At 31.3% G+C, this 14,883-nt stretch overlaps 1 protein-coding gene across 1 annotated transcript; it reads right to left on the reverse strand.

The window, feature by feature from the left end:
• Window positions 1-1,592: 1,592 nt before the first annotated feature.
• LOC107436575 (R3H domain containing protein encore) lies at window positions 1,593-14,767 on the reverse strand. The gene is made up of 4 exons (XM_043042248.2): window positions 14,569-14,767; window positions 11,014-11,077; window positions 8,949-9,037; window positions 1,593-5,194 (listed from the first exon to the last, which is right to left on the reverse strand). The coding sequence occupies exon 4, from the start codon at window positions 5,130-5,132 to the stop codon at window positions 1,860-1,862; it is 3,273 nt and encodes a 1,090-aa protein (XP_042898182.1). The 5' UTR covers window positions 5,133-5,194; window positions 8,949-9,037; window positions 11,014-11,077; window positions 14,569-14,767; the 3' UTR covers window positions 1,593-1,859.
• Between the last annotated feature and the right edge of the window lie 116 nt (window positions 14,768-14,883).

The raw sequence follows: 14,883 nt of genomic DNA on the forward strand, positions 1-14,883 counted from the left end.
ACATGATGGCTCAGGGGATGGAGTGTTCACCTTCCAACGACTTTCCCCACAAAATTACTTTACGTTGCCTCACTTAAAAAAAAAATTTATTTAAAGTTTCTTCCTTTTAACTTGCAATATCTTAAGACAATTGTACCCACTTCAATAAAACTTACGTAGAAAATAGTTTCTATATGGTTTTTTAATTGACTTGAGAAAAGTAAGGCATCCTGGTTTATTTTTGAACTTTTGAAAATCTAATTAAAAACTTTTTGAACACGCTTTCAATATAAGATCATTGATTTTTTGAAACATAGATCTTTGCATTTTTAATATTATATGTACTGTATATATAGGTTTACAAGTCTACTTTTCAAAATCAAAAAATTTTACGAAAATCAGGAGGTTAACTTCCGCACCAGTAATAAAGTCGGGCATTTGTTGATCGTAAAATATTGATGCATTATAAAGAATGAGATAGATATGAACAACTCTATATCAATTTATCTCTTTCAAAAACTATTTTTTAATGTGTTATATACAATTATTTTTGCATTCTCACTCATCAAATTTTCTTTATATTAATTTTTTAAAAAAATACTTTATATTACATACAGAAAAAAATAAGAAGAAAAGATAATTCAGGGTTGCCACTCAAATCTGGAGAAAAAAAAATTCCCCCATTTTCCCTGTACACATTATACACAATAGATATATGCATTATACACAAGCGGAAACACAATTACTGTGCTCTTGTGTAAGCTATATTGGGCTAACTATACTAGTTTTAATTGCTGGAAAAGCTTAGAGAGAAAAAAAGGAACACCTCATCCTACTTAAATGATGCTATAGTAAATGTAATAAGTTTAGTATAGTTAGAATATCATCCTTTAGATTACCCATTGAATGGTCACCATTTTTTAAAAGACTAAAATCAGAAACTAAATTCCCCATATTTTCCCAGTTTGTAAAGAAAAAATCAAAAATCCCTGTATTATCCAGGTTTTCCCTGTGGAGAGGCAACCCTGTAATTTCAGGTATTTCAAAAAATATAACAGAATGATGACTTTTAAAAAATACCATTAAGTTAAAAATTTAAATATTCGGGAACATCATTTATGTTGGATACAATAACGTTAGCAATGTCGTTATACAGAACCTATTTTGCAATAGATTTTACACCAGCTTCATCTGCCGTCGCACAAAAAAATGAACCATTATCCCCATTCAAAGAATTCGAAACTCCTCACTTTTTAATATATCTTAAAATATCTGAATTCACACTTTGCTATGTGTCTAAGCATTATTTAACCCATGACTTCTATAAGAGCAGTGTGGAAACTTCCTGTTTTTGTAAGATTTTGATGTGAAATATTTTTTATTTGAAACAATTTTGTAAATACGATATTTATGTTTATTGATTTTAAAATTTTTTATATTTGGTTTGTTCTAGAGGTAGACTTACACAGTTGAAAAGAAAAAAAAAATTCGCTAACTTGTAATTGAAAATAGGGAATCTACTTATACTCCAGATTTAAGGTAATATATATATTTCAAGATCGAAACAGGAGGTCCAGCGTGTCTTAGAGATGTGAATGAAATAACTATGAGAATGGATGTGCAAGAAATTTTAATATAATTTTTATCTTCTGTACATGAACAAGAATTGCAGAAGTCTTTGGTTAAACCATGAACAACTGTACAATAAGCTAAAAGAACAATATCAATCTTTTTTTTAAAATTAATACATTCAAAAACATAAATATTCTCTCTTACAACTGCATAACATACAATGTTTTGTTGTAGTTATTTTTTTAAATTATTTTTTTTTAGCATCTTTATAAAAATAGTGTCCCATAACATACAAGATCCTTTAGAATTTAAACTTTTTTTATATTTCTACTACAGTCTTGGGAAGAATGCCAAGGTCGAAGTTGAAATTTAGGAGTCTTTATTCTAAGAAGAGCATCTTGTGCTGCTTTATCACTTCCAAACACAGCGAGAACAACATGTTTGGTTTTTGAAACTAACTCGTCACTCACTTCTATACTTTTGAGATTTTCAACACTCATTAAATGAATTTGTGCTCCGAGTTCGCATAAAGGTTCAAGATATTTCCCTAAGTCATTTTGTTTTATATTTTCCGGTAAAGCGATAACTTCCAATATATGATTACCATCTCCTTCTAATATAGTCTGTGATACTTGACTAGCTGAAATGGGATTGCTGCCTTTGGATCGTTGCTTCCGAGGCTTTATAGGACGACTGGTAGGAGCACGGTGGGAAATAGGAGCACCAGGGAACCTAGCTATTGCAGGTGGTTGTGGCAACAACACTGAGCTCATGTGTTGCTGCACTGGAGGACCAACGAAATAAAAATTATTTGCAAGAGCAGCATGCTCTGCAATACCGGGATCACTCGCCTGCTTGACCAAAGGAAAACTTACAGGCATTTTGCTCATTGTGCAAATGGATGCAGGATAATCAGAATGCAGCATGTGAGGTAAAGGAGTCGAAGTATTACCTATTGTAGCAGCTAATGGAGGGACGTTTGTTTGTAAAATTTGATAAGCTGACATATAGGCCGGAACAAATTGAGGAGCTTGAGCAGAGATACTAGTGTTTGGACCAATGGTTACTATTGTCAACGGAGACTGAGCTGGTAGACACTCAGACGCCGGAGTATATACAGTATATCCCAAGAACTGTCCAGTACCAGAATTAAATGCAGGATGCAATACACCAACACCAGAATTAGATTGGACTGGAAGAGATTGTGAGCGTAATGAAGAGAACTGCACAGCAGCGTGCCCGCCGGCGTGAGTTCGAGTGGCTGGCGATTGTGTACTACTAGTTACAGACACATAAACGGGGGGTAAATTAGAAGGAATATGAAACTGCATACAAACAGGAGGTTGTGAAAGTTGACTAGGAAAAGATGAAGATGGTTTTAAAGAAACGGCAGTTCCAGATTTACCATGAGGATAAATGCTAGTTGATGCACCAGGTTTATTAAATGTACTCTCCGTATTAGCAGAATGCGCTAAAGTGGAATAACAAGACATACATTGTGAGTTCAATATATGAGTGGTAACTACGGTTGTATGACCCTTTCCTCCAGCACTGGTTAAAGTTGTTTGAGATGAGCTCTGAGCAGACTGTTGTGTGGTGGGACATACTACTTGATGTAGAGCATGAACGTTTGATGTATGCTGCAAATAACACACAGGAAATAAAATGAAAGGCCTGGGTGGATGGGGGGAAAGATGTGAGCCAACTGGTTTAGATGGAGCACCATAAGGTACATAAAAAGCAGTTTGTGATGAAGTATTTACACCTGATTGGGGTTGTATTTGGGGTAACAACTGAGAAGATTGGGGATGACATAAATGGGTGGGGGATGAAGGTGCAGTTCTTGAAGGTATAGAACCTATAGATGTTGGCACTTGATCTGTAACAGAGCCAGATACATTTTGAGATGATGGAGTAGCTTTTTGATGTGCGGATTGAAAATGTTTGCATGCATCTGTATAAAGCATGTCTGTTCCACTGGAATAGGGCCACATTAAAGGAAGTGAAACACTCGAAGTCGATATAATATCTTTCGACAATTCTTTATTGCCCGATTCAGTAGTTGCTTGCTCAGGATCTTTAATCAAAGGAACTTCTACTTCTATGGGTTGAATTGATATCAAAGGGCAAGTATCTTGAGCACTTACAGATGCAGCATTGTCAGCCGTAACAAATGAAGAAATAGCATAAATATGACTCTCTTGTGAATACACAGATACTTCGCAAGTTATAACCGGACAGTCTGAGATACTGGTTACGTTGAAAGATTCGGCTTTTGTTATTTTCGGAGTGAAGGTTCTACCACAAGAGCCATCCCTCGAGAGCACTGAAATACCCCCAAAACTACTAGCCTTCTTCATCACAGGACGAGTTGAACGAGCAGTTAAGGGTTTCTCAGGTTCTACTTTAGTGGTAGACGTAAATGATCTAGACACCTTGCCTTGAGTTGGAACATCACTTTCAAAACTGCTGCTTATTCTAGACCCTAACGGGCGTCCTGAACTTTCAGAATCTGTACTACTCCATGGCCTTAACTCACTAGGCCATCTCACATCTTCGGGATATGCCCCTTCTTGACTACGATTGAGAGGTGATCCTCCTATACCTTCATCTTGATTAAAAATTCTAGCTCTAGCTTTTTCATACTCTTCTTCTCTCTCTTCAAATGACTTGCTACGCCTGCTATCAGTAGATGACTGTCGTTCTGGGCTTCGTTCCTTTTCTTCTTCAAATGATATGCTATCACGCTTCAGAATAGACTTCTTTGGTTCTTCGGGCAAGAGTTCATCTTTAATAAAATCCTGGAAGCGAGTGTCAGGAATTCTAGAGGTTTTCGTTTTATTTACAATGACAGAAGTCCCATTTCCGTCTACATAATGATCTAATCCAAAAAAAGCAGCAACTCTATGTACAAGCATTCTGTTGTAAGAACTCATTTGTGGAAACTTAATTGAATGTTTCTTGTTATCCTTTATCAAATTTATCAGTTCCTGCTCGATTTTTAAAACCATCAAACGATCTTTTTGATTTTTATGGAGAGTGTCAATTATAAATTGCTGTAAATCGATACCAGAACTATCTGTGTAGTTCTCAGTACTAGAGTCTCTTGATATACCGGAAGTGGATGAACTTTCTGTACTTCCTTGGGAGCTGCTCTGATTTCCTAATCTACTCTTAGATAAAGTACCTTTAGACTGAGTCACAAATGAGGGAGCATTAGTAACACTAAGCATGTTCGTGTTCGCAATAACAGACTCCAAATCAGGAGGAGGAGACGCATCTTCATGAACAGCATGACTTCTAACTAAAACTTTCATGCGGCAAGCGGCTTTCTTTCTTTCTAGTTTTCCATCAGGTCCTTTCTCAGATGCTACATCACTTACATCAGGTAGATCTTCTTCACACACTTCATAAGTCGAACTTTCTTCACTATCCGCATGCTGAAACTCACAAATAAAGTCTTCTCCTCTGTCCTCAATTTGAATCGTAACGGGTGACAGAAACGAGCCTCCTTCATCCTCCACTTCAAACTCCTCTTGTTTCTCCAAGCGAGAGGGTCTACTGCCACGACGGCCTTCCATTTTAGTGTTCTCCCCAGATTTATTGACGCAGAGTGGAGAAATATATTAGCCGGGTGCAATGGCTGAAACAAAAAAATTGCCGAAATTATGTATTTAAAAGAGACAAAGATTTTACAAGGAATTTAAAGAGAAGAAAGGATATTAAACCATAAAGCTGTATGGTTCCATTCATGCAAAAGTATAGATCAGTATCTGATAAAGCAAGTGAAAAATAATAATGAAAGAACGTGTTGACTAGAAAGCAAGAAATAATTATTAATCAAAAATTAGAAATTGCAGGCCAAAAAAGAGCAAAAGTAGAATCTACACTTTTAAACGTGGCCAGGAGAGCACCCGGCAAAACGATCTGGAGAGAACACCCATTTACAAAAATTTTTAATTTGGAACTAGTTCCAAGGGGAAAAAAAAGCAAAAATATTTCAAAATTCTTCATACAAAAATTTTATTGATAAAACTTCTAATCAGTTCTTGGAATTATGCACCTAGGCTAATTAGATCATATATTAATGCTTTACTTTCAAAAAATTATCAGAATTTTCAAAAAATTACTGAAGAAAAAATAAACTTAACAAAATTTTTTTAACATAAGTGAACAAATTAAAACACAGCAACTTGTAATTCTAAAATACAATGTTTTTCCAAAAATAAATAAATACATAATATTAATATAGTTTAATAGTTATACATAGGTCAAAAATTTCTCCATTTTTTAACAAAATATCTATATAGTACAAAAAGTAACTAATTGAAAAAAATTTTATTGAAAAGTTTGTCACAAAAATTTTAGTATTCCTGTTTTTGTTTCAGTGATAAATTAGGGGTCCAAAAGTTTTGTTCAATATTGTATAAAATTATATATGCCTTAACCCACTGACGGTTCTGCACGTAAAATGTTGCATTTTAACCTGCAGTTTTCTCTGCATAGCAAAACCGGTTTATCCACGCTAATGGATATGGGAATAGTGTATAGAAGAGAAACATTCTCCTAATTTTGCCCATTTCCTTAACCGCCAGTGGGTTAAACTTCACGAAATTTATTAATTTCTAATTTTTTTTCCTACAATTTTAAACAGTTTACAAGACAGCTAAGATGAATTGTAACAGATTTTGAAAAAACTTGTACAAAAATATCTTTTTTCAGAAAATATCACATTACTGTTACCTTTAAATGCTAAGAAACAAACAGTATAATGGCTAATAGCTTTAAGTTAATACCAATTTTTAAGAAAAATTTTAGCATATCAAGATTCTGTAAGAAATATCTTCAAAAGTAAAGATAAAAAAGATTACAAAATTTTCACGAAATTATTTTCCTTTATTATAAAAAACTATTAAGATTGTACTTGTTTACAACTCTTTATGACAATTGTTTAACATGATACGTACTATTAAAATTTAATATATATACACATGTATATTCAATCAAATTAATATTATGATATTAATCTTGACCACACTTTTTTACAATTAAAAAATTACAAATCAAAGTGCCTAATTTTTAAACGTATAAATACGAATAAGAATAGGTTGGGGTCTGTGGTCACTAAATTTACATATGTTTATACGACTTAAGAAATATGTACCTGTAACGAATTATTTTTCTCCAAAAGGCACATACCTTTATTAAAAATTTACAGATTATGTTGTTTTTTTACATATTCTTTTTTAGGCAGGTGTCGATTTTATAAGGATGATTGCAATTGTTTTAAAGTACCGATTTTACAGCAGAATTTTTTCTGAAGGTTACCGTTTTTGTCTGGTCTTTTTTGCATAAGTACCAATAAACTGCACTAAAATACAGTAATACACCTGTATTAGTTGAAGCAGTAGAGCTACAAACTTATTGCATTATACACTTCAGCTTTTTTTCCCATTTATTTCAGGGATCTTAAGAAAATGAGCAACTATTTTTGCTGCAAATCCCTTAAATGATTTTTTCTCTAAGAGAAAAACTTATAAAAATTTTTCCAGCATTTTAAAAGTACAACTATTAAGTTTTTTTAAAAATGCTAGGAAACTAATTTTTTATATTCCTATCAATAGAGGTTAGATGAAAACTTTTACATTTTTTCCTTCATCAAAATTGAGTCCTTGTTAAATTCTTTTACAGTAAAGTGCTCTACTTTGAGGGCAGGTCGTCCTCACAATTTTGTTCTCTCAGGGTATGTAGCCTTATTTCTCAACAAAAAATAAGCACCCTTTAAGTACTTTTTAAGCACTATATACATTTACAAAATGCGAAATAATTTTCAAAGACTTTACATGATCATGATAGAATAACTAGTTTCTGACAAAAAAACTCTTTTCTTGATTATATTAGCCATTATAAAATTATCAAGAGATTTTTCAGTTCAATATCAGAGGGTGGAAAATGAAGACTGAAATTGAGAATATCTTGCAAAATGCAACANTTTACAAAATGCAAAATAATTTTCAAAGACTTTACATGATCATGATAGAATAACTAGTTTCTGGCAAAGAACTCCTTTCTTGATTATATTAGCCATTATAAAATGATCAAGAGATTTTTCAGTTCAATATCAGAGGGTGGAAAATGAAGCCTGAAATTGAGAATATCTTGCAAAATGCAACAGAGATGCACATGGGAGTGCAATAATCTCAGTGAACCCAGCTCATAATACGTGGCGAAAATTAACATGGTATAGAAAGAAAAAAAATCTCATTTCTGAAAAAGGAAAATTAAGCACTTTTTAAAAACAACCAATGAAAAAAGCACTTTCAAGGGATTTTAAAATACGAAAATAAGCACCTTTAAGCACTTTTTAAAAACGCTACGCACCATGTCTCTGTAGAGGATCAATTTGGATCTTCCTTAGGGACATTTTACAGACTGTCACCCATAGAGCAGCTCTACTATGACATAAATAAAATACTACTACTATTCACCAAATGCTATGTAAATTAGTTCTTTCCGGGATACCTAATTTAACATATTTCTGAGAACAATTAAGAGCGTTTAAAACTAATATTATTTTGAAGGGGAGGAAGATTCTCCTCTCTGACATCACTGGTATGCGGGCAAAGAGTCAGGTTCTTCATTCACCCTCAATTGAGACAGAGCTTCTAAAACTATGATTTCCAGATGAACAAGCGGTCACACAAAAAGTCTCATTTTTCGAAGGCAGGAGAATCTTCAAAGTCTGCTTCAAATGCCCTGGACTGTTTGGGATTTTCCAGAGAAAACATATATTCACCCTCCCCCCTTCAGGTACTAGATTTCCTTAGGATCAGCGGTCTGATGGATCTTGTGTGACTTCGTCAGACACTTGGAAGATAAGCCACAACAAAACTAATAATGTGATACTAAGCAACTACATGCTATTTTTCAGTAGCTGGCTTTTTGACAGTTATCAATGAAAATTGTAGAGTATTGCAGATTGTATTTGCAGAAATATGATTAATCAACTTTTATTATTTACATGGATTTACAGCTTATAGTTGAAAAAAATCCTGTTTTTTACTCACTTAAGAAATTTTGACATGTAACAAAAAATTTATTTTTAAATCTGACTTAGTTAATCTACAGTCAGGGTCATTACAAATAAATGCTTTCCATTAAAAAAAATCATCAGTTTAAAAGAACAAAAATACAGTTTTTCACAAAAAATTGTGTTTGAATAACACGTACAAACACCTAAGAATAAAAATTAAATTTTTTCAAAATAAAAAAACTTTTATTTAGCTCACTCATTCATAATGTTCTCTGAATATTGCATGTTAAGTTACTAACAAAAAACACTAATTAAATTAACATAGCAATAAATCAAACATTTAACAAAAAATTGACTTATCTACCTTGGTTTATCTCCATATTGAGCTTTGAACTCCTCCAAAGTTTGATCCAACTCCTCTTGTGTAACTAAATAGCCTCTATCATGACACAACTAGAAGGAAAGAGAAATAAAAGAAACATCAGTACAGTGATGCCACTAATAAAATCACTAAAATAAACAGCTGCTTTTAAAACAAATCTGCAAGAATGGAATCATTACGATATCAAAACACACTAAAACCAATCCTTTAATTACAAAAAGTTATAGAATAGTAATTATTAAATGTCAATGATATTTTATTGAATATTGAATGTCAATGATCATTTAATAAAATAAATCCATCTTCATTAGATGCCAGAAAAGCAAGGTTTGCAAAAGTGGATTGGCCTGGAAAAAAAACACCCTCAGAGCTTTTTCATGTGGGTTCAACCTTGGTTTAGGGATAGTTCTTATCTAATAAATAATTTTTTTTAAGTTCAATCACTTTCCTTTGAAAATTAAATTTTTTTTAAATGAAAAAATTGTGAAATTTAAATATTATGCACTCTAAAGCCACAGAATTCTTTGTGAAATAAAATGTATAGTTTTTTTTTCCTTTTCTTAACCACACTCTTTTAAGTTTCAGAATGAACCCTGCTATTAACCCACACCACTTTATTTATAAGAGTTAACCATTGCTCTAGGTATATGGGAAGAGAAGTTGTTTTATTAGATAGAAATATTATACACTCTAAAGTCACAGAATTCTTTGTGAAATAAAAGGTATAGTTTTTTTTCTCTTTTTTTAACCACACTCTTAAGGTTTAGAATGAACCCTGCTATTAACCCACACCATTTTATTTATAATAGCTAACAAGTGCTCTAGGCATATGGGAAGAGAAGTTGTTTTATTAGATAGAGTACAAGAAGAAAATTAAAACATTATACTTTTCATTGCTGAAAAGATAACCGTGACATAAAATTCTAAACTATGCAAGGTGCATAGCCAAATCTTTCAACAAAAAATAAGCATCTTTTGAGTTCTTTTTAAGCACTATATACCTACATTAACAAAATACAAAATAATTTTCTAAGACTTTACACGATCATGATAAAATAACTAGTTTCTGACAAAGAACTCTTTTTTAAAAAAAATTATATTAGCCACCATAAAAAGAACGAGAGATTTTTTGGTTCGATTTCAAAGGGTGGAAAGTGAAGCCTGAAATTGAGAATATCTTGCAAAATGTAGCAGAGTTGCACATGAGAGAATAAAAATCTCACCGAACCCAGCTCAGTATACGCACATGCGGACCCCCAAGTATTTCCTCAAACAACTATTTAAAAAATATATAATTTCATGTAAAATGATTGGTGCTTTCATGCGCCATGGACCGATGGTACGCCGAAATGCAGTGCGCTTGAATGAATTGCGAAAACTTTGAATAAAACAATGTAAAAACCATGCTTTTGCATTATACGCGGTGAAAATCTCATTTTTTAAAAGGGAAAATGAAGCACTTTTTAAAAACATCCAATAAAAAAAGCACCGTTTAAAAAATGAAAAGCGAAAATAAGCACTTTTTAAATATGCAATGCACCAGGCTATATTATAGTAATAAGACTATAATGCAATTTTCAATTGATGAAATTAAGCTAATAAAATTTAGAGAGAATAACGACTGCATTAGAAAATGTAACGTTGATCGATTATGTTAAGGTAGTCCAGTCTTATGTTAAGGTAGAACAAGACATCACTTTCTGCACCTTTTCTGGTCAAGTGCTGCTTTCTAGGCACACTTCAACCTCAGCCACCTGAAAGCATTTCTTTCTTTAAGGATTTTTTGGCACCCTCTGTTCCTCTTACCATTCGGGACCCAGGACAGCACCACTCATGTTAGGTCTGACGGATTGTAACAAGTCAAAAAAATGTGAAATTCGAGATAGGACAGTTTCACCATACATAGTTGAAATAACAGTTTGAATTGTGGTTAAAACTGTTATATTTTATCACATGCCAAAAACCAGCCAATCTCAAGAAGAGATTAACAATTAACACCCTTGCTAGTTTATGCTTTTGAAAGGTTTGAAAATCATAGAATGTATACCTGCATGATAGTTCTTCTAATTCTCCATAATTTATAGCATTCTGCTTCATCATCCATGTTAAAACTAAAAAAGGTAGAAAAAAATTGGATCAAAATATTTTATTAAATTTTTTTATAATAAAACATTAGAAATCTTAAAAATAATTATTGTCTTCTCTTGCCAGTATTTGAATTGTAAAAACACTGTAACAAGTAAGAGAATAAACATCGTGACTCATTTGTTCTACATTAAAATATATTCTTTGAACAAAAGCTTCAACAGCCCAGATTTATTAATATTTTGAATACGAAGTTAAATACACACTTATTTTTTATGCAACCTATATTTTGTCAAAGGTTTAAGGGACCAGATTTTAACTGGGACAAATTTTTTACTTATTCATCCACAAGCCTCAATTTCAATATTGAATTTTAAAAATATGTGAATACGAATCACGATATTGGATTTTAAACTCGCAGAAATATGAATCACTTTATTGGGTTTTAAAAAATGCTTTAATACAAATCGCGATATTGAATTTTTAAATTGTGTGAATGGGAATTGCAAGTATCAATTTTAAATTGCATAAAAACGAATCGCAACAAGTAACTTTCAAATAAGTTAATTACGAAATTCAATGATTTACATAAAATCGTCTGAATAAGAATCGCAATTTTAGCAGATTCTGGCAGTTCCTTATATTTAAAATTCTGAAAATCAGCCAAACAAAAGAAATCAAATATCAGCAGCTGAAACGAAACTGCTTAGAACTCTTTTTTTTCCAATCTATAGCAGAAGTCGCGGTTGTCCCGGAAACGGCATACCTGCCGAAATTCCACCCTTTTCTTCTGAAGATCATTTTCTCAGGAGGCTACTGCAGAGGGGNGGGGGGGGGAGTTTGTTTCGAGTCCGACTATCGTTTGGGCAGCTTGGGTTTCTCTTATTGGACTCCACAAAAATTTAAGTTTTTGGAGCATGGTCGAAAATTTAAAAAATTGGGAGGAAAAAAGCAGATTTCCGCTTTTTTCTTTCATCCCTGAAGATTTCACTAGTCTGTACAAATTTTTACTTATTCATTCACAAGCCTCAATTAGAATTTAAAAAATACAAAAATTATTAATGAATTAAAATTTTATCATTACATATTATTAAAATTAAAACAAAGTCACTAAAATAAAATAAGATGAAAAATTACAATGAATAAGTAAGATTCACAATTACGATGAAATAGGCTAGTTTAAGACAAGTGACAGTAACACAGTTTACCATCTCTTTATATTTGATTGATAACAATTTATTGTTAGTTCTGGAGATCACAAAATTTCATCATGATGGGCTCGGTCTGATTTAGTTGTCTAAAATCATTGCTAAGTCTAATTTAAAGTCAATAATCCAATTATAACCTAAATTTTAATACAATTCGCTCAAATTGTGTAGAGTTTGTCTGTTATACATTTCCAATTAATCTGTGAAGGCAGGGGGATGCGCCCACTTAAAGCTTGGGGGTGATTTTTACACTAGATAATACGAATAGTTTGGGGGGGGATTTAGACGAGAGAATTTTTCTTAAGTACATAAATAAAAGAAGCATTGTCATATTATGAGTAGAATGCAAGCAAAGAAGCACTATTTCGAACAAGCTAACATGGAAGGGGGAAGTTAGCAAATTTTTTTTGGGGGAGGGGATGAATGCACCCAAGAGCTTGGGGGGGATGGGGACCACTGTGTGAAGGTAAGAATTTTCTTTTATTTAAACTGCAGCAGCAATTAAATTTCATTAAAAAAAAACAATTAAAATTTCTGAACTCATTTCTTACTGATGAATTTTTTAAACAAAAATAAAATTTTATAAAACTAGATACCTCAAGTTATTATTAAATAATAATTTATAACAAATAATATGCAGTTAATGCATTAGTTACAAATTATATTTAATGAGATTAATAAATTCAATGGGAAATTAATCATGTCAATATAACGTATGTAAACAGATAGACCAAGAAATTATTTGCTTATATAATCATAATTTTCTTACCATAATACCTAAACTAGTAAGAAAAGATAGTACCAATTTAATTGGAAAAATAACTTTATAAAATTTATAATAAATTTATCCCAATATTTCAGTCATGTACATATCTCAGATGCATAATTTAAATTGACATTTTTCAAACTATAATTTAGCTGGTTAATCTATCATTTAAAAAAAATAATTATTTTAGTACTAGATGCATTAAAATACTTAATTTTAAAAATGAATAGCCAGTGCATAATCAAGATTTTTGTTCATTGAGTTAATCAATACAGAGTTTATATTTAAAAAAATAAAAGGGGTAGTTCCATATTGTGATCCGTAGGGCCAACTAAATTTTAAACTTGCAATTTTTTTAAAAGAACAATTTAAAGGTTTTCTGAAGGGTGACTAAGAGTTCTACCCTTACAGTTGATCTGTGAATTTTTTTAAGTTTCTCGCCAGCCTTTGCTGTAAGTTGTCCGAACCTGACGATTCAGATGCAGATCACAATACAAAAACACTATACTGAATTAAGTATTATAATAGCTAGAATTAGATGCTCTATATAATTTAAGCACATTCATTTCAATGACATTAAAATCGAAATAAAAAAGATCCTAGTTTTTTGGTAAGTAAAATAATCTTCTCTATTTTATAATAAATTTATCACAATTTTAAGTCATGTATACATAGCAAATATATAATTTATAAAAAAATAATGAAGTTTCACCAACGAATCGTTTAATTTGTGAATCTTTCAAACAAATATAATATATTTGTGAAACTGGATGCATTCAATTGCTATAATAATTTTAAAAATAAACAGCTAGTACATAATGCATAATAAAGTTTTAGTCATGGAATTATTATTTAAATCAATATGAAGTTTATTTTGTGAAATAAGCTAACAGATATTAAAAATTAAGTGCTGTTATGCTGACTTAGAATTAAGTGCTAATACAATTGCACCCAATTCATTTAAATATTATAATAGCTTAAATAAAAAATGTGCATTACAATTTACGGTATTGTATTTACATTTTTTTTTCTTTTTTTAAATTTGTGATAAATTTATCACTATCTATAAGCAGCATTACATAGCAGATGTAATGTCATTAAACAGTTGTGGTTGACCCCCGCCCCCAATGTTGACATTTAGCATTTACATTGAATGTCCGAAACTTTGACTCATTACTAGTTTTCAGAACAAAATTTTTTGTGGTTATTAAACTTATCATATTACTTAATAATAAGCTTCTTTTCTTCTAATAATAATTTATCGATAGTATAATATAAAGTAAGGTAATTGGATAATATGTGAAATCGAACTTTTTTGGATGAATCAAATGCAAACACAAATTATAGTTAACAAATAAAGCAATGCATTTAGGTTTTAATAGTGTGATTTTAGACAAATAATAATAAAATAAATTAGGGACGTAAAAATATTTTATCAGGTTTTAATGAAACATGCAGAAGAGTTTTTGAAACTTGCAAGATGCTTCTAACTAATAATACAAAATCTTAAAGTAGCATTGCAAATGTAAAAAAAAGTACATACTTTATGAAAGTGTGAAAAGAATTAGTAATAAAATTTTATTTTAATTCACTGTAGAACAACAGCTCGATAGTTAAATATTTGCAGAGTTACAACTACAGTTAACTAAAAAATATAAATTGGTAGTAATGTATACGGTCCGAAAATTTAAGAAACATATGTATTAAAACTTTGATATTAAGTATTTTTTTTACATTCATCTATATTTTAAATTTTTCCATAGCATTTCTCAAATTTCTTACAGAAGTAAAACCTAACCTCACATTTATTCGTTTTACGAACTAAGTTTGAATAGACTGAATAAACTTGACATTTACT

Source organism: Parasteatoda tepidariorum, chromosome 9 (genome assembly GCF_043381705.1).
Source record: "Parasteatoda tepidariorum isolate YZ-2023 chromosome 9, CAS_Ptep_4.0, whole genome shotgun sequence".
Classification (NCBI taxonomy): Eukaryota; Metazoa; Arthropoda; class Arachnida; order Araneae; family Theridiidae; genus Parasteatoda; species Parasteatoda tepidariorum.

Coding starts and splice junctions, on each gene's coding strand:
- LOC107436575 (XM_043042248.2), bottom strand. CDS start 5,132: ATGGAAGGCCGTCGTGGCAGTAGACCCTCTCGCTTGGAGAAACAAGAG.